Raw genomic sequence first — 19,232 nt, forward strand, 5'->3', positions numbered from 1 at the left:
GTTTGACCATGAAGTTTTCTTAAAATACATTATCGATTTATATGTGACAACATCTTTTGGTGGAAAATTTAGTTGTATACGATTTTATCTAGTTGTTGGTAAAAAAAAATTAGGAAGTTTTCCTTTCTTTTTAATAGATGTTGTAAAAAACTTTGATTTATTTCAAATCCTAACAATACAATCTATTTGCTCGTCATTTTGTCACTCCTAAAGCAACACGTCCAATATATCGATTGAGATTCAAGTCTCAACTCAACACAATTACTCGTATCTTTCGCTAACTAATTTTTTTTTCAGTGGCAAGAAATGCATGTCGATACTGTGACGTATGTGGTGTTACATTTGTAAGATTTACCTGCTCAATTTTTGAAAAAGTTGATGACGATAGAAAATATGTAGCAAAGAGATTTACAGTGTAGGTGAATACGTGAGCAAAGGTAATGCACATGTGTTTAGCTTTTTATCAATATCAATAAATATTCTGTTGTTGAGAAAAAGAAAAGAAAAGAAAAGAAAAGAAAAGAAAGCAAAAGCGGTGGAAAGCAAAAGGGGGCGCCGTGGGGGAGCGAGAAGAGAGCACAGAGCAGCAGAGAGCAGAGCAAAGCAGTAAAGACGAGACGAGGCGAGCGATTGGAGGAGTGGCAATGGCAATGGCAATGGCGCTCCCCCATCCCTATTCCTAGCTGCGGCTGCGGCTGCATTCTCCTCCTCTCGGGACAAGACAAGACACAGGAGGCCAAGAGCAGAGCAGAGCAATGGAGGCGGCCTCCTCGGAGCAGTATCGCTCCTCCTCCTCCTCCTCCGCCAGCAGCCCCGGGCGGCGCTACTACCTCCCCGGGCCCAAGCCCGGCGCGCTCCGCCGCCCCATCTCCTTCGAGGACTCGCCCGACTGGGACGACATCCACCTCGACGACAGCAGCATTCACCTCGCCACGGCCGCCTCCGCCTCCGCATCCATCAACAGCAGCGCCTACCCGTCTCCATCGCCATCCCTCCCACCCGGTGCTCCAGCTGCTGCTGCATGCCGGGAGCGCAAGGTGGCTGGGGCCACCCTCGTCTGGAAGGACCTCACCGTCTCCTCCCTCAGCACAAGCACAAACCGCTTCTCCGACCGCCTCGTCAAGAGCTCCAACGGCTACGCGCTGCCGGCCACGCTCACCGTCATCATGGGACCCGCCCGCTCCGGCAAATCCACCCTGCTCCGAGCAATTGCAGGTCTCATGCGTTCCACAAAAATTAATTACAGCACAATTCATTCTTTATTTATGCCTCCTCCATTTCGACTGCTTCTCTCCAATTCCAATTCCAATTCCAATTCCACCAGGGAGGCTCAGTGCCGCTCCTGTATTATGATTTGTTTGAAGTTGCTTCCAGGGAAAATAGTGTATCAAGTAACTGTAAGCTGCGACGATTGTTCAAAATTTGTCCTCGAGTTCCCTTAGAATGATCTACAATCTGTTACTTCTGTTACCAATGAGATTTGGTTCCAGTCCTGACATTGACTTGGAACTTAGCATTTGGTGTGGCATAGTTAAAGCATCCAGAATTATTGTATGCATAACATTTACTAAGGCATATGATTCCTCTTCATTTTCCCCCCAATGTGGTGTAATGCAGGAAGGTCCCTACTTAAAAAGTAAAGGCAGGGCCAGTGATGCAATAAGAATCGTGGTTCTAACCTGGAGATCATTGCTAATTATGTCAAGAGATTGGAAGTACTATTGGAGCAGGCTTGCCTTGTATATGTTTATTGCTCTGTCAATCGGGACGATATTTTCCGACATTGGCCATTCACTATCATCTGTAATGGTCAGTATCATTGAATTTGTTATGTTTTGATTCATTGAATTCATGATCTGATGACATGAGCCCATTTTGTGTTCACAGGTAAGGGTTTCTGCAATATTTGCGTTTGTATCATTCGTCATCCTTCTAAGTTTTTCTGGAGTACCCGCACATATTGATGAGGTTAAGGTTAGTCCTCTACCTCTACATGGTGCATGTACTGCTTGCGTATTGAAAAACTTTGGCAATGGTCTGGATGTTCGATTCATGGATGCAAGAGATCTTCTGTGCGAGCCAGTACCTCCAGACAGAAAGTAGAATAAGATTGTTTTGAAATTTGCAATGACTTGAAAATCCCTTTGAAGTGACTATTTTCTATACTGTGCAGATTTATTGTCATGAAGAAACTAACAGGCATTCTGGGGCAATGGTCTTCCTGTTAGGGCAGTTGCTATCGAGCATTCCTTTTGTATTCCTGGTTTCCATTTCGTCGTCGTTGGTTTTCTACTACCTGATAGGGCTGAGGAATGAGTTCAGCTTGCTGATGTACTTTGTAGTCACCATCTTTATGTGCCTACTAGCTAACGAAGCACTGATGATGATTGTCGCATATATCTGGCTGGAGACGCACAAATGCACCTTAACTCTCGCTTGCCTATACGTAAGTGTTTGTATTGCTCCTTTTTTTTTTTGTATGCATGCTATTGCTCGATAATTCAATTTAATGAAGGTTGAAGGAGCACTTGTTTTTTATTTCAGGTTATCATGATGCTTGTGGCAGGGTATTTCCGAAAACGAGAAACTTTACCTTATGCTGTATGGACTTACCCATTGTCCTTCATTTCGTTTCACACGTACACAGTGCAGGTAATAAGCTGCGGTTATGCTGAGTTTGGCATGTGATGAGAGTTATATATATGACCTGGTAAAGAAATTTGCAGGGCTTGGTGGAAAACGAGTATGTGGGTACATGGTTTGCTGTGGGAGAGATAAGGAGTATACCTGGTGTCCAAGCCGTTCGAGGTTCATACGACATCTCATCTTCCGGAAACGCAAAGTGGGTGAACCTGCTGGTGTTGCTTGTGATGGCCATTGGATACCGGATTGTCCTGTACGTGTTGCTTCGGCTAAATGTGAGGAAACAGGTTGGCAAGTGGAGGGCTTGGTGGTGTAGAATCCATAGAGGGGCTGGTGCTGGTGCAAAGTGAGTGAGCTCCGTATATTTGTTTGTTAATGAATATAATTGTAGGTTTTGCTTCATGTCCATGTATATGCATGATGTATTGGTTGGTTACTTTTGTGTATGTGTATCATATCAAATTATCAGGCAATCCGATCATGGTTTGACATACAGATACAGTATACCCTACCTTCATTGGCGGGTCTTTTAAGAGCTGTCTGTATATACTAATTAATAATGCCATTCGTCGTATATACAAATGTAGTACAATACTCCAGTAATACTAATATGTATGTAGTTGTGGTCACTGAAATCATTCGCTCTGTTCTGTTGGTTGCTATCAGTAGTGTTTTTCTTTTACACCAAATTAGCACCAGCGAGTCAGCAGTGTATTTTTCTCTCACAATAAATCAGCACCAGCCACAGCCACAGAGAACAGAGTGGTGATTCATGTGTGGATCTATTTTTTCAAAAGAAATAATGTGGTAATTCATGTATGCGAGAAGAGCATTTGTTTGGGCTTTTAGCTCGCCATTCCAAAGCCCAAATCAAGACAGATGAGGCCTGGCCCAGTAGAGTCTCCCTCCTCTCAGGCTATAGCTTACTACTACCAGCTCTCAGTACACACACGCAGAGAGAGAGAGAGAGAGAGAGGGGGGGGGGAGGCACTCGGGCAGGCAGGCACCCATCCCCATTAGACGAGACACAAGACCCTCGGATCGCCGCCGCCGCCTCCTCCTCCTCCCCCGCCGCCGCAATCCCCCTCTCGCTCCTCGTCCCCAAACCCTAGCTGCCATGGAACCTCCCGCCTCCTCCTCCTCTCCTGATCCGACGCCCCCGGAGTCGGACCACCCGTCCCCCTCCCCCGCCAAGCGCTCTGCCTGGAAGCACCCCGCCCCTAACGGCCCCGCCGTCATGGACGCCAACCACTGGCCCGCGCTCTCCGAGGCCGCCAGGACCACCAAGCTCGCGCCCTCCCTCGACTCCTCCAGGCCTCCCGAATCCTCGTCGGCGCCCTCATCGGTACCCGGCCCTCAGATCTCTGCGCTCCCATTTCTTCTTTCTCTAAGTATCAATCAATTCATTCTAGTAGGAGTATCTACTACTCGAGACCCCGCTCTCTACTCTCACTCACCTGTGCTGTGCTGTGCTACTTTCATTTCTAGGCCGCGCCCAACTCATCCAATTCTTCGCACAAGCACTCCTCGGGGACCCATCACGGTCGCCACAAGCCGGCCAGGCGCGGTGCCGCCGCCGGGGACCACTCTCCGCCTGATCGCTCCACAGGTGGCTGGGACCACGCCACTGATGCTGCCGCCGCTGCCGGGGGAAGGGGTGCTCAGAGGAACCACAACAATGGCGGCTCTAGGAGGGGCAATGGTAATGGTACAGCCGCCGCTGCTGCCAGGCGAAGAGGGGGATACGAGCCCTTCTACCGCGGCCCTCCTCCAATGGGCATGGGCCCATACATGCGAGGGGCACCACCCCCTCCTCCGCCCATGACAGTTCCTCCACCCTTCATGGGCCCTCCGCCACCCCCAGTCGCACCCATGCGACCATTTGCTGCTGCACCAATGGTCTTCCATGGTAAGCTTATCCTGCCATTTAGGGCCTCTGGTGCTTGCTGTGCATTCATTCACTTCATCATACACTATCCAACACTTACTACCATCGTCTTTTATGCCCAGATATGCAATCCCCAGTGTCTCCTGTATCCCCGATATACTTCTATGGGCCTCCCCCGCCACCAGAAGCTCTCAGGGGATTGGCTCTTGCGCCTCACATGCTTGGTCCACCTGCTTACCCTTACTTTCAAGCACCGTCCGAGCCACAGCCTGAGCCCCAGCCCCAGCCTGACGTGGAAGAGGAACGTTCCAAGCTGCTCCACCAGATAGAGTTCTACTTCAGGTGGCTCTTCTAGCACTACTGAATTCATCAGTTGGTTCAAACTCTGCTTCTGTTTATCGTCATCATCTTATGTGTGGTCCACAGCAAGGAGAATTTATGCTCAGATGTATACTTGAGGCAACAGATGGATGGGCAGGGCTGGGTTGATATATCTCTTATAGCTGGCTTTAAAAAGGTAATCATAACATAACTAATTCATCTTTCACTGCTCGATGTATTGTTAAACATTGAATTTTCGAGTAGCTGGTTTGTTGTCAGTACTTATTCTGTTCATTGGCATTGACTATCTACTATAGCCTAGAGACACACTTGCATCGCTTGATTGTGAGTTCCTACTTGATCCATCTCCCAGCTATCTAAAAGTAATTCTGTGCAGTTATTTTGCTCCGAGATTAATAATAGTTTGCGCTGAATATATTGGTTTGTCATTGTAAGCTAAGCTGTACCTTTGTTCTTTCCTTTCATGAAGGACACACATGCATTTTGTGTTGTGGGTCATCGTTTCTTATGTTTCAACTAGCAATTTCACTATTTCAAGTGTTAATATTATACTGCTAATGTCAACTATCTAGTTTCCTGTATTATAGTGCAACAACAACAACAACTTGAAACCCGAAAGAAATAAGTTCAAAGTTCAGGCACATTGATAGCTAGTCTCCAAGCGCTCCTATCCAAAGCTATCTCTTTAGGGATCTGTTTCCATTGTTTATTTTATTCATGGCACTATAATACAGGAATAATATATTCATGTATTATAGTGCCATGAATAAAATAAACAATGGAAACAAATCTCTTGTGTGTTGGCATCTATGCTTCAATGTGGTCTGCTATAGTGTTATATGTGATCTAGATGGTTCAGACTTAAAAGATGTTGCATAGGATTCCTCAGTCTGTGAGCAAGTGATTCACAATATATCCATCAAAATAAGACTCAAATCCATCATAAAATACTAAAGAAAATCGCTGTGCTGTGCTGAGTTCATGTGTTGGTTTGATTAATTAAATATACTTCCCTTTGTTAATCGTTATATCTTTCGTGCTGCATCTTCAAGTTAGATTTTCCAAAGTGTGATCTTTAATCTTTGGTGCATGAAGGCTATACTTTTGATGCAATTTATACTGTGCAACACTGTCAGTGACTTCTGTATTAAGTGACTATTTTTTGTGATCGTAAACATCATTGGCTTGGTGAGATCCCTTGGTGTATGCTCTTTGTTGATGATGTGGTGCTAGTTGACGAGAGTAGGGCAGGGGTTAATAGGAAGTTAGAGCTGTGGAGACGCACGTTAGAGTCGAAAGGGTTCAGACTTAGTAGGACCAAGACCGAGTACATGGTGTGCGATTTCAGCGCGACTAGGCATGAGGGGGGAGACGTTAGTCTAGATGGGCAAGTGGTGGTCCAGAAGGATACTTTTCGGTATTTAGGATCGGTGCTACAAAAGGATGGCGACATTGATGAAGATGTTAGGCATAAAATTTCAGCTGGCTGGTTGAAATGGCGGCAACCTTCTGGCATCCTTTGTGACAAGAGGGTGCCACAAAAGTTAAAAGACAAATTCTATAGGACAGCAATTCGTCCGGCGATGTTATACGGTGCTGAATGTTGGCCTACAAAAAGGCGACATGTCCAGCAACTGAGTGTAGCAGAGATGCGGATGTTGCGGTGGTTTTGCGGGCACACAAGGAGGGATAGAGTCCGGAACGAAGTTATTCGGGATAGGGTCGGGGTGGCACCAATTGAGGAGAAACTTACCCAGCATCGGCTGAGATGGTTTGGACATGTCCAACGAAGGCCTCCTGAGGCGCCGGTGCGTAATGGGGTTCTTGAGCGGGTCAATAATGTAAAGAGGGGTAGAGGTAGACCTGAACTAACGTGGGATGAGTCGGTTAAGAGAGACCTTAAGGATTGGAATATTTCTAAAGAGATAGCTTTGGATAGGAGCGCTTGGAGACTAGCTATCAATGTGCTTGAACCTTGAACTTATTTCTTTCGGGTTTCATCTCTAGCCTACCCCAACTTGCTTGGGAAAAAAGGCTATGTTGTTGTTGTTGTAAACATCATTGGCTTGTTAGGCTGTGGTGCCCATTGATCTCTAGCTTCTTGAGGCAGGCGGTTCGTGTTATTTGAAGTTTTTGCTCATCCAATTTTAAAATGATTGTTTTGTTTGGCATTGATCAAGTGGTTATAGTGTAGTGGAGATTTGCATCTGGTTCTAAAAGAAAGTTTCTCTTTTTGCTTATTCAATATATTTTGACCTTCCGTGCCCTTTGTGGATCATGCTTAAAGCCTTAACGACAGTGTTGACTTCTCTTTTTCTATTGGATTTGCATGTATGAAAAGTCATAATGAATGATGATGCCTTTGACCCATAGTGGAGTAGAGGAAACCAATTTCCACATCGATTCTGAAGTTTTTGTATACAAAATTACAAATATGTGTTGCCTTTCTCTTCTTCCTTTTTTTAAACTTATTTTTGTTTAGGGTGGGTTGTCACTCTGAGTTTGATGAGGAACAATGCTCGCATGCTATGATGCTTCGTGTACTGCTGATTGTGTGTTAAACTGCAGAATGTTTTCTTATGGCTACTGTGCATTTAATGAGGTTTTGTAGCCTAAGCCCATAAATCCGTTTCATTTGGCCAGTCGCTTTGCATGTTAGGATACTGTTTGTTACTTTGTATAAATTGAGACAATAGTTAGCTGATTGGAGTTGGGAGTGTAGGAATAAAATATGAGAAAGAGAGTCATGAGATTGGGGTGCGTAATGGGGTTCTTGAGCGGGTCGATAATGTAAAGAGGGGTAGAGGTAGACCTAAACTGACGTGGGATGAGTTGGTTAAAAGAGACCTTAAGGATTGGAATATCTCTAAAGAGATAGCTTTGGATAGGAGCGCTTGGAGACTAGCTATCAATGTGCCTAAACCTTGAACTTATTTCTTTCGGGTTTCATCTCTAGCCTACCCCAACTTGCTTGGGAAAAAAGGCTATGTTGTTGTTGTTGTTGTAAAGAGAGTCATGAGATTGACATGTATTTGCTGAAGTTAGTATTTCATATTGATCTAATCATACTTTTTGTTTGCAAGAGTGCAGATGGTCTGTATTAACTTTTCTTAGAATAACATGCTTTTTGTTGGTTTTAATTAACATACGTAAAAAAGTGCATAACTATGCTATAATTATGAATATTGAAGGTGCAGCAAATGATTGTGTACAGATAATGCTGGATTTCAAGGTTGAGCTTGTTTGATGCCTATGCATACAGCAGCAACCTCTCTACTTGAGTTTATAGTTATGTAAGTAACTGGTTAGATTATGGGAAGTGTCATTTACATCCAACCGTAGTAGAAATATGCAGGGTTTTTGAGGTGTGTTTTGTTTCTTTATAAGTTGAAAATAGGGGCTACTACAAAATTGAGTATTGGGCGTGATTTATAGTTGGGAGATATTACTTGCTGAAAGGCCTTTTCCACATGATGGTTTATACTTTATTTTGAATGATTGTCCATTCAGAAATAATTAGATATTATTTAATCAGATGTTGTAGTCTATAAATTGCTTGATTTAGGCTAAAGGAGCAAGATGACCAGTTTTTTCAAAAAAAAAAAGTGTATGCATTGTGGTTCATTGCAAGTCTAATGCCATCATAGCCTATGATATGGAGTGAGTTTTGTGGGTTGGATTTTTTTTCTCAGTGTTAGTTTGGTGTTCTTGGGTCATAAATTGATAGTTGGCAGCAAAAATTGTTGCTGCTTGCGTTCCTGTATAAATCTGCTATTTGGATATTACAGTGTTACTACTGACTTTGAAAAGGCAATTTATGTGGCATAGTTGTCAAAACATTGCCTGGGCATCCTGTTGGCTGTGGCATGTGGTTTGACGCCACGATCCGTCGCCTTGCAGTGGATCTTGTTTTTTTGTCCCCATCCTGTTCAATGTAGTGTTTATGCATCTTGTCCACAGGGCATATCCCCACGTTTCGATGTTTCGATAAGTCCACGACCGTCTACAGAGTGGTGAAGGAAAATTAGGGTGGCGCTATCAAAAGTATAATATGCTTTTCAGCATATTGAGGAGTGTGTTAATTATGCTGAGCCTTGTTTTTTGCAGGTCCAAGAGCTGACAAAAGACCTGCAATATATAAAAGAGATAGTGCAGTCCTCATCTATACTAGAAATGCAGGTATTTCCTGTCATTTGGCTTTAGTTTCAGCAAAATATGACATTCTATTGATGCCCTCGTATTATCGTTTTACAAATAATGCCTCCATGCTTTGCCCCTCTCCTTGGTAGTCGCACAACTTTTGAAGCGCTGGTGTAATTAATTGCCCTTGGTCTGTGCTTACAAATTCTGTGCCATCCTCAAGGCTAATTTCTTTGCTAAGATAAATTAAAGACATTTGTATTTCATTTTTGATGTGGTGGAAGGGTATAGACCTTTGAGATAGCTCTTGCACTTATATGGTGCTGTATGTCTGTAAATGAAGGGTATAGACCTTTGAGAAGGGATCTAGCTCTTGCGCTTATATAGGGTGCTGTATGTCTGTAAATGCAGGGTGCCAAAATTAGGAAGCAAAATGATTGGGGAAAATGGGTGATTCCTCGGGAGAGCAATCCTGATGTACCGCCAACCTCAGCATCCGTAGCAAGGCCTAATGTCAATAATCTGACAGCACATCTTGGGGGCATGGGTCTGCATGAATCTGCTAGCTCAGGTAGCACAGTGGAGCAAAACCATCATGATGTCATCAAGAATGGATCACCTTCTGGTAATGATGAGGCTCCAGTAGCTGAAGACAACTCTGGCCACCACCGGCAGTTGTTAGCATAAGGCAGTGGCTCCGATTCACACCATGACTGCAGGGATTTTGTCCATGCGCGAGTGACAGCTTACAAGTGATATTTTTTTGCAATTTTTGGAGGGGAGGTATGCTTGTGGGCGGCGCACTACTAGACTAGCAGTTAATGCTTTTCTGGCGATGAGGTAAGATTTTGCTTTACCTATCACTATTATTGAGGTGTAGCGTGGAAGATTTTGGGGCGGTTGGTGAAAAGTTTGAAACAGAAGACAGAAAAACCAAGGTGGTATGTGGAGGCATCAAGATGAGGTGGAAAACCATGAAAGAAAACAAAAACATGAAAATCGACAGAATGCTAAGTTGTTATCCCCGGGCGGGCCTCTGTTGCTCGCGTGCTTGTTTTGATACCCTTGTTTTGTTTAGTGGGGTGGGGGGCTTGAATGCTATTATGTTGTCCTGATAGTGAACAAGTTGGTTTTCCTCGGCAGTAGGATGGATGATGTAAAAAAAAAAAAAACCTCCGATTTTTTATGGAGGAGAGGAGCTGAACTTTCTCACTCTGAGAGTCAGGGAGTTTGGCTTGGATCTCAACTTGTCTTGTTTTGTGGTGGTTGCCTTGCCGTAGAGGTCTGTGATTGGCATCGCGGTTGGTTGGGACGCCATGTTGAGCGATGGATCGAGTGCCAGTTAGTCAGGAGCAATGGTGCGATGCTGCAGTTAGTGATGTGTGCTGTCTGCCAAGAACAGTATGTATAGCTGGCTGTGGGGTGCCTGAGCTGACAGACCAGTTGCCGTTGGGGGAATTATTCTCTTTGTCACCGGTCCATCCATTTTTTGCGCAGCGGCAGCATGTCTTGCTTGTCAGTGCCGGCCAATCACGTACGAGTGGCATAGAGGATCCTGGAACAGCTACCGTAATTAGCAGCTGCTGGAACAGTCCGACCTCGTGCACCAACAGCAAAGCTACTGGCACATTCTATGCTGTATGCTTGCCGCATGTATGTATGTAGATGTAGATATAGGGTTGCATATATCGTAAGCTAGCTAGCACGCAGGGCCAGGGCGTGCAGATGCAGCAGCAGTAAAATTAAGCATTTAACTGTTGTGTGTATTGATTAATACGTACCAGTCAGCGGAGAGGTATACTGTATTGTAGTGGGGTTTCAACAGTGCTGCCATCATGGAAGCACCTACCTTACTTACCTTTGCTTCTTATTAGCTACTCCCTCCATCGTTTAGTCACTTTTTTAAGAAAAAAACTTTAAAAAAAGTACCAGACAACACATATCGGCGGTCGGTGACGGACGGATGGACAGATAGCTGTCCTGTCCTGCATGTGCTAGCTAGCTGAGCTCCGTTCTGTTCCGTTCCCTTGCTTTATGAAATAAATGAATATAATTTATTCAAAAAAATAAATGAATATAATGACGAACCGTTGCCAATTAAAGGCATGCCAACTACCTAACAAACAAACCAATTAGGGGGGCATGCCCAGGAGTTGAGCTGCTATATGGCCTAAATGCGCGTGATCAGATTGATCATCTATGCCAGAAATGCATGCACGCATGATGTGTTTGTTGATGCATTCAAATTTTATCATATAAAGAGTATTGTTTTAGCTTTGAATGCATATGTATTAGAACTAGAAAAATAATATTAGAACTAAACTTATTTAGGAAGGGGGAAAGTAAGTTGGTGATCGAACGAGCTAGCTAGCTATAATAGCGCTCAGATGCATACACTGATAGTATATAGATAGCTAGATGATGATGAAAGCATGCATGCAGTCGAGTCTGACCTCGATCACTGTCTCAATATAATGCATGCAGCCACCACCTGTTACGCGTACGTACGTGGCAGCCCACCGCCCGCGCGCTGCATTATCATCGTCAATAAATTCTTTTCCTGTTGCTGCTTACTCTCTGGTTCTTGTGTATCGATCTGCATGCTAAAAAGGAAAGAAATAATCGCATGCGTACGTGCACTATATATATTATTATATTCGTTCTGCAGTTCGTGTGCATAATATATATTTTAAAGAAGAATTTTAAATTTGTCTTAATTAAGTCAAATATTTTAAACTTTGACTATAAATATTTTTTTAAGATTGAGTTTGAAAATATAAAAATAATATAAGTATTTTCATCTTAAAATATAGTTTCATAAAGGAAATTAAAGTATATGTTGACTATATTTTACAAATTTTTATAGTAAAGAAGTTAGTAGTCAAAGTTGTTTTTGGAGACCCTAAATGACTTCCTTTACTATACGGATGTTATACGTATATATGGCATGCATGCATCCATGTATGACAATGATATGCTGGTGGAGCTAGCTATATACAACTTGTATCTAGTAGCAAATCGGGTGGCAGGCGGCCGGATTAATTGCTAGCTTGTTCGTAGCTCAATTAAGCTCAACCGTACGCACAGCTGCATGCATGTAGTGTAGTCACGCATGCACTCAGATCTCGCAACTGCACGAGTAGGGCACCCGGCCGCCGGCCTTGAATCATCAATACTAATATTTATTTATTTCAACCATCACCATTAATTATATTCACCAGCCGCGCGAGCATGCAGATTATTTATATTATATATGTAGTATGCATAATGATCCATTAATAATATCTTGCTTATTATTAATTAATTTCATGCAGCTAATAAGCTAGCATGCATGCATCTTGCATTGACACACACTTGACCCTTGAATCATGTTGCGTGCTCTGCTAGCTAGCTGTCCTCCGTCATCCGATCCATGGTGAATCGAGCGAGCGAGTGTGTGTCTATATATATGGATGAGGCACACAGAGAGCGCGCTACTAGTAGCAAAGAAAGAAGAAGCAACAAGCACAAGTTAATTAAGGTCGCTAGCTAGCTAGATCACATATATACAGTAGTGTGCCGATCCGATCGTCGTCGATAGATCCTTGGAGCCACCAACGACCCGCTGCTAGCTGCTCATCCGATCCCTTGCTTATTATTACTCGCTTTTAGCGGCGGTCGTCGTCGTCGTCTCTCCTGGCTAGACATACATACATACATACATACAGCTCCGATAGATCCTATCGCCACCATTAGAGTAGACCCTGCAAACAATAAGCTAGCTAGCTAGCTGGCTGGCCAAGGAACCAAAAGCTAGCGGCTATCTAGCTAGCTAGCAGCAGATCATATAGCTGTAAAGCCGCAGCTACGCAGCATGGCGCCGGCGCTCCTCCTCCGGCTGCTGCTGCTGCTTGTTGTTGCGGCGGCGGCCGCATCATCATCAAGGACGACGAGGTGCCATGGGTACCAGTACAAGGCGTCGCAGGGCCCCCTGGTGACGGCGGTGATCGTGTTCGGCGACTCCATCGTGGACCCCGGCAACAACAACGACCTGCACACGCAGATCAAGGCCAACCATCCGCCCTACGGCAAGGACTTCTTCAACCACGAGGCCACCGGAAGATACTCCAACGGCCTCATACCCACAGACCTCATCGGTATTGAATTGTCATTCACACATGCATATGCATGCATGCAGAGCGAGATGGACCTTTTTTTTCTAATTTAGCTAGAGATCAGGATCATATATATCGGAGCTACTCCCTCCGTTCCAAATTATAAGTCATTTTAAAAATTTTGAAGAGTCAAACCATCTCAAAATTTGACCAAATTATAAGTCATTAATTTGGAACGGAGGGAGTACCTAGCTAGATAGCTACGGGAAAAGAAGAGAATTAAGAGGGCCGAGCCGGGGGACAACTAACTCGCTCATATATGTATACATATGTGCAATGCTTTATTATCGGAAAGAAAAAAAAGAGACGAACAAAACAAACAAACTCATCAGCATGCCTCTTGCGTGCATGCCAAATTACTAAATTAGTAGATAGCAATGGTACGGTATGGTGGTGCATGCCGGGCGTGTGGTGTACTGGTGTACTAGGGCCCTTTTGGGGTGTAAAGCACTGTAGCACTTTCATTTGTATTTGTTAATTATTGTCCCGCCATGGATTAACTAGGCTCAAAAGATTCGTCTCGCAAATTATAGATAAACTGTGTAATTAGTTATTTTATTTAGCTACATTTAATACTTCATGTATGCGTTAAAAAATTCGATGTGGTGGAGAATCTTGTAAAATTTTGAAATTTTGAAGAGAACTAAACAAGGCCTAGTACTACTAGATAGATAAGAGATACTGTCCTTTTGTAGCGGGACATACAGCACACCAACATAACAAACCACCATATATATGATCATCTAAGGCAAAAACCCCAAGGGAAATAAATTAAAAGGACACACACATATATGGGTATGTGTATGTATTATGCATAATTATAGCTGTAAATGTGGCTAGGTAGCTGCAGGAAATTAAGCATGCACACGACGATCCATGGGAACTGGTGCATGCGCCCTGCTGTCTGTCTCTGTCTGATTGCTAGCAGTAGCAGACATGTAGAACATGGGAACTGCATGCTGCAGCAGAGTAATTAAGTACTAGCATATGCATTCTTCCTTTGTACCATCATACCCATCAAGGACAAGCACTGGCGGAGCTTCTCAAGGGCCAAAGGGGCCATGGCCCCTGGCTTTGCATTTTTTGCACTGGATGAACAGTGATTTTAACACTGTTTATTACTGTAGCTAAAGGCTGTCTCCCTCATTTTTCTGAAATCACAGATCAAGCTCCACCACTGAGACCAACTGAGTTTAAAATAAATAAATAAATACATACATACACACACTATATATGCAGCTGGCGTGCAGCTAGCTGCTGGACCTGGACCGGTCCGGCCCGGCCCGGCCGGTCCCTAACTAAATAGAAAAAGCTAGCTCGCTTACACACGGAGTACGTATGAATGAACTAACTAATAACGGATGAAAGATACGTACATAATTGCATTATGTTGCAACAATATAATAACTGTAACTAATTAGTAAGCAGATGCTGCATGGCTGCAGCTGGTACATTCAATTCATTCATTACGGTTGGATTGGACGTGACTATTATTTATTTATATGTCTAGCTACGAAAACGATGTGTTAGCTACCAGAAAAAGAAAAGGCATAGTATATAAGGTAATTTTGCTCTAGGACATTCTAGAAATACGATATTTGTGAACGGACATCCTTCAAAACTGAATTTGCTGGACACTATTTTTTTGAATCTATTTGCCACCAGACATTGAGAAGATTAAAATATTCATTTTTTAGTTTGGGGAGAGATAAAGAGGGTGAAAAGTCCATTTTCCCCTTATTGAAGTGGATCCCATCAGTCAGCTTGTGGGCGCGAGCTAGCTGAAGCAGAGACCGCTAGAGGCTGAGCGTGAGATCGAGCTCCCTGCCCTCGATGTCGTCGTTGCTGGTGATGCCGTCAGCGGCGCCGGCGCTGGAGGTGGTGAGGGTGGTGGTGGACTGGTAGTGCTGGCCGGCGGCGGCAGCAGCCTTAGACTAGCCGTGCGTCGACGCCGACGACGGCGACGCGATGTACGGGTCCGACTGGACCAGCCCGTTGAGGAAATCGGCGAGCCGGTGCTCGCGCCTCCTCACGGCGCCCTCTAGCGCCCTTAGCAGCGCCTCCGCCTCGGGACTGGCCGCGCTGTCCTCCGCCAGCTCCCGCACGGTCTCCTCGGCGGCGCCGACTGCGAGCACCTCGGCCACCGCCAGCTCACCCCCGGCCACGACGAGGTTGAGTAGCGTGGCGGCCCCGCTCTCCCTAGCCCTCGCCGTCTCGAATCTGGAACCCGAACACCCTCCTAAAAGCCTCGAGGCTATCGGCGCACCCGGCCACCTGCGCAGGAGATGGTGGCGCGCGGAGGAGCGCGACGAGCGCGGCCGTCTCGCGCCGATGGTGGTGCAGTGAACCTCAGCGCAGAGGAGGCTGTGCACGGTGGCGATGGCGTGGTGCACGGCGCCGGTGCGGAGCGCGGCGGTGAGGGCGTCGAGAAGGCCCGGCGCGGACACCAGCTGCTCCCGCGCGGAGATGGAGATGTTGAGGAGCGCGGCCGTGGAGAGCTGTGCGGCGAGCAGGGGCACTACGCCGGCCTCCGCCAGCGGCGCACGAATCTCTGGATCGTCCTTGGAGGCGAAGGCGGCGTAGTGGTGCGCGTCCGGGACCAGCGGATGCGCTTCTCCCAGGACTCCATGTCCTTCGACACGAATCGGAGCAGCATCCACGGCGCAGCGGCGGCGGCGGCACTCTGTCGCGCGTCCATGGACCACCACGAGCCCGTGAAGACGCTGGAGATCGACACGGCACGACCCTTCTCCTACTCGACGCCACGGCGCAGGCGCCATCGTCCTCGTCGATGAACCGCGCGCACCACGGCCACGGGCACTCGCCAGTGACGCCGTCGCCAGGGAAGGCCTGCCCGATCCAGGTCCAGTCCGCGAGCCTGCGCGTGGACCGCGGAGCGGGCGGCGGGAGCGACACGCCAGGCCTGCACTCCCAGCAGCACCACGCGGGGGCGGTGCCCAACTACATGGCGGCGACGGAGTTGGCCAAGGCCTGCGTGCGGTCCCAGAGCGCGCCGCGGCAGCAGCCCTCCACGCCCGAGCACGACCGGCTCTCCGGCGGCAGCAGCTTCGGCGCGGGGGTGGCATCGGGCCATGGCGGCGGGGAACGGCCACCGACCCAGGAATTGAAAGCGAACCGCAATGGCGGTGCGCGCGCTCCAAGACCACCGGAAGCCACCAGGAGCTCGTGGGAGCAGGAGCAACATTGGATTGATGGGCATTTTTGTCCATTTACTATATTTCTCTCTCCCGCTTATAAAAATTGATATTTTATTGATTCCGGTGTCCATTAGCAAATAATTACGGTTGAAAAGTGTCCATCAGCGAAGATAAATTTTAGCGATGTCTTCAAGCTAAAATCAAGATTGAAGGATGTCCGGGAGCAAAATTCATCTTTGTCAACATATATATCATTCTTCACGCAACGACATACAGTAGCTACTAGTAGCTGCTAGTATATATATGCATGTCACCACCGTACATACTGTATCTAATCTTTTCATTTCATTTGCGTGCATGTGCATACAGTTGCATTGTACGTATGGGATTATATATATTAGATCATCAGCACATATATTATATATATATAGTTGATTGATAATTATATTTATGTACCAATAATAATGTGTACATGCATGCAGCCCAGGGGCTCGGCGTGAAGCAGCTGCTGCCTGCGTACCTGGGCGCGGATCTGAGCCCGGAGGATCTGCTCACCGGCGTCAGCTTCGCGTCCGGCGCCACCGGATTCGATCCGCTCACGCCCATCGTGGTTAACGTCGTCTCGCTGGAGCAGCAGCTCGCCTACTTCGACGAGTACCGTGCCAAGCTGGTGGGCATCGCCGGCGAGGAGGAGACGGTGAGGATCCTCAGGGGGGCGCTCTTCGTGGTGTGCGCCGGCACCGACGACGTGGCCAACACCTACTTCACCACGCCCTTCCGGCGCGTGGCGTACGACATCCGCAGCTACGTGGACCTGCTCGTCGCCGGCGCCGAGGCCTTCCTCCGGAACGTCAGCGCCAGGGGCGCCAGCAAGATCGGCTTCGTGGGGATGCCGCCGGTGGGGTGCGTGCCGTCGCAGCGGACGCTGGGCGGCGGCGTCCGGCGGGAGTGCGAGCCGAGGCGCAACGAGGCGGCGCAGCTGTACAACGCCAGGATCCAGGGGATGATCGCCGGCCTCAACGCCGAGCAGGGATTCGGGACGCTGGTGGTGTACCTGGACATCTACCGCATCCTGGACGAGCTCATGGAGCGCGGCGACAGGTACGGCTTCGCCGAGACCACCAAGGGATGCTGCGGCACCGGCACCATCGAGGTCACCGGGCTCTGCGACAGCCGCTTCGTCTCCGTCTGCGACGACGTCTCCCAGCACGTCTTCTTCGACAGCTACCACCCCACGGAGCGAGCCTACAGGATCATCGTCGACGACATCTTCGACAACTACATCCAAGTGCTCATCTAGTCTAGCTTCTACTGTGTCATGTGTACGTGTGTTTTGTTTCTTTTTTCTTTAAGTATTGATTATAATTTGGTTGAGGGGTTGTGTGTGTGTGTTGACTGCTGTTGCTGCATTGGGAGTTGGGACGGACGGACGGATCAACCAGCAAATTAAATGCATGGGCCAGAAATTAAGATTATATATATTGGGCCCAAGCTCCAAAGTAAAGTCCATTCTGAAATAATATTTTATTTAAGGAAAAATCATTTTTACCTCCCTAAACATTCGGGCGAGTTCACGTTTGCTCCCTGAAGTCGAAAACCGAAATCGTTCCCACCCTAGACTTCGAAAACCAGGCGCGAGGCCTCCCAGAGACCATTTTTGGGTGGTTTCGTCCGACGTGGCGCCAAGGCGGCATGACGACGTGTCCCGCGCCCGGAGGACGTGGCATCGGGGCCCCCGTCATTGAGCAGGCCTGCGTGGCGGTTAAGAGATGGTGACGCCGTCGGCCTCTCTCAATCGCAGTCCATCCCCCCCGCTTCCCGATCCCTAACCCTAGCTCATTCCGACCGAGTGAGCGGCGGTGGTGAAGCTCTTGCGAGCCCGCGGCCGGCTCGAGAGGGCAAGATGTCGAGTTCGCTGAGCTCAAGCAATGCTCGCGGCTCCTGGAATGGCGATGGCTGGCGGCGGACCTCCCTCATCCCGTACCGGAGAGGCCCGTTCGACTATGAGCCAGAGGTGCTGTGCCACTGCGGGACGAAGGCGGCGCTGTGGATCTCCTGGAGCGATGACAATCCTGGACGGCGATACTTCAAGTGCTACAATGCTCGGGTAAGTACATAGGAGCTTAGTGGATTTAGTGTGATGGCACAATGTTGGTTTAAATTTCAAGGATTGTTACACTTTGCAGCATGGAGGGTGCGATTTCATGGGTTGGTACGAAGCACCTGTAGACCCGTTTGTCGCAACCTTGCTCATGGACCTCCGCGACACTTGTAAGGATCGATGGACTAAGAGGGGGGGTGAATTGGGCCTTTTTCAATTTCTAAAACAAAGTAAAGCAACCTTAACCTATACAATGCTAGTAAGGCACCAATTCACCAACCGGATAACTAAGCTACTTACACAAGCTAAGAGAGATAAAAGGAGAAGTAAAGCCTAGCAAGGTAGAGCTAAGTTATGATCTCTAAGTCAAGCTCATGAATAAATTGCATGAAAGAAAATGCTTGAATAAAGAGAGTGGACAAGAGACAACCGGATTTTTTCCCGTGGTATCGATGTGTTGGCACACACCCCTAATCCACGTTGTGACACTCACAAAGAGTCTTGTCACCTCCCAAGTCACCGAGACGAGGGCGCTCACTAAGAGTCTCCGTTCACCATCCCGGCGTGGTGGAGATCAAGCCACGTACAATCTTCTTCTCCGGGCTCCCACAATCCTTGGCAAGCTCCGCGAGAAACACCTCGATCACCAAGATCGCCTAGGTGATGCCAATCACCAAGAGTAACAAGCTAAGGCCTTCACTTGAGCAAGAACCGATCACCAAGAACGGATGCACACAAGCTTCTCTCTACTCAAGTCCTTAATCTTGCTTCTTGATTGATTGAATGAACAAGTATGTGAAAGATGA

At 47.0% G+C, this 19,232-nt stretch overlaps 3 protein-coding genes across 3 annotated transcripts; all 3 read left to right on the forward strand.

Moving 5' to 3' along the window:
* Positions 1 to 582: 582 nt before the first annotated feature.
* Positions 583 to 3,217, forward strand: LOC120648927 (ABC transporter G family member 3-like). The gene is made up of 7 exons (XM_039925553.1): positions 583 to 1,215; positions 1,325 to 1,344; positions 1,411 to 1,809; positions 1,888 to 1,974; positions 2,174 to 2,446; positions 2,545 to 2,652; positions 2,727 to 3,217. Exons 1-7 carry the CDS (start codon positions 756 to 758, stop codon positions 2,991 to 2,993), a joined length of 1,614 nt encoding a protein of 537 aa, XP_039781487.1. The 5' UTR covers positions 583 to 755; the 3' UTR covers positions 2,994 to 3,217.
* Positions 3,218 to 3,611: 394 nt separating this feature from the next.
* LOC120649017 (la-related protein 1B-like) lies at positions 3,612 to 10,268 on the forward strand. The gene is made up of 6 exons (XM_039925684.1): positions 3,612 to 3,988; positions 4,132 to 4,552; positions 4,654 to 4,873; positions 4,958 to 5,048; positions 8,981 to 9,052; positions 9,425 to 10,268. The coding sequence occupies exons 1-6, from the start codon at positions 3,761 to 3,763 to the stop codon at positions 9,698 to 9,700; spliced, it is 1,308 nt and encodes a 435-aa protein (XP_039781618.1). The 5' UTR covers positions 3,612 to 3,760; the 3' UTR covers positions 9,701 to 10,268.
* Positions 10,269 to 12,472: 2,204 nt separating this feature from the next.
* LOC120649018 (GDSL esterase/lipase EXL3-like) lies at positions 12,473 to 17,845 on the forward strand. The gene is made up of 2 exons (XM_039925686.1): positions 12,473 to 13,149; positions 16,808 to 17,845. The coding sequence occupies exons 1-2, from the start codon at positions 12,867 to 12,869 to the stop codon at positions 17,623 to 17,625; spliced, it is 1,101 nt and encodes a 366-aa protein (XP_039781620.1). The 5' UTR covers positions 12,473 to 12,866; the 3' UTR covers positions 17,626 to 17,845.
* The last annotated feature ends 1,387 nt before the right edge of the window (positions 17,846 to 19,232 follow it).

Source organism: Panicum virgatum, chromosome 9K (genome assembly GCF_016808335.1).
Source record: "Panicum virgatum strain AP13 chromosome 9K, P.virgatum_v5, whole genome shotgun sequence".
In the NCBI taxonomy this organism is placed as follows: Eukaryota; Viridiplantae; Streptophyta; class Magnoliopsida; order Poales; family Poaceae; genus Panicum; species Panicum virgatum.

Coding starts and splice junctions, on each gene's coding strand:
- LOC120649017 (XM_039925684.1), top strand. CDS start 3,761: ATGGAACCTCCCGCCTCCTCCTCCTCTCCTGATCCGACGCCCCCGGAG. Junction 3,989..4,131: donor CCTCGTCGGCGCCCTCATCG/GTACCCGGCCCT, acceptor TTTCATTTCTAG/GCCGCGCCCAACTCATCCAA. Junction 9,053..9,424: donor CATCTATACTAGAAATGCAG/GTATTTCCTGTC, acceptor CTGTAAATGCAG/GGTGCCAAAATTAGGAAGCA.
- LOC120648927 (XM_039925553.1), top strand. CDS start 756: ATGGAGGCGGCCTCCTCGGAGCAGTATCGCTCCTCCTCCTCCTCCTCC. Junction 1,216..1,324: donor CCTGCTCCGAGCAATTGCAG/GTCTCATGCGTT, acceptor CAATTCCACCAG/GGAGGCTCAGTGCCGCTCCT. Junction 1,345..1,410: donor GGAGGCTCAGTGCCGCTCCT/GTATTATGATTT, acceptor TAAGCTGCGACG/ATTGTTCAAAATTTGTCCTC.
- LOC120649018 (XM_039925686.1), top strand. CDS start 12,867: ATGGCGCCGGCGCTCCTCCTCCGGCTGCTGCTGCTGCTTGTTGTTGCG. Junction 13,150..16,807: donor CATACCCACAGACCTCATCG/GTATTGAATTGT, acceptor ACATGCATGCAG/CCCAGGGGCTCGGCGTGAAG.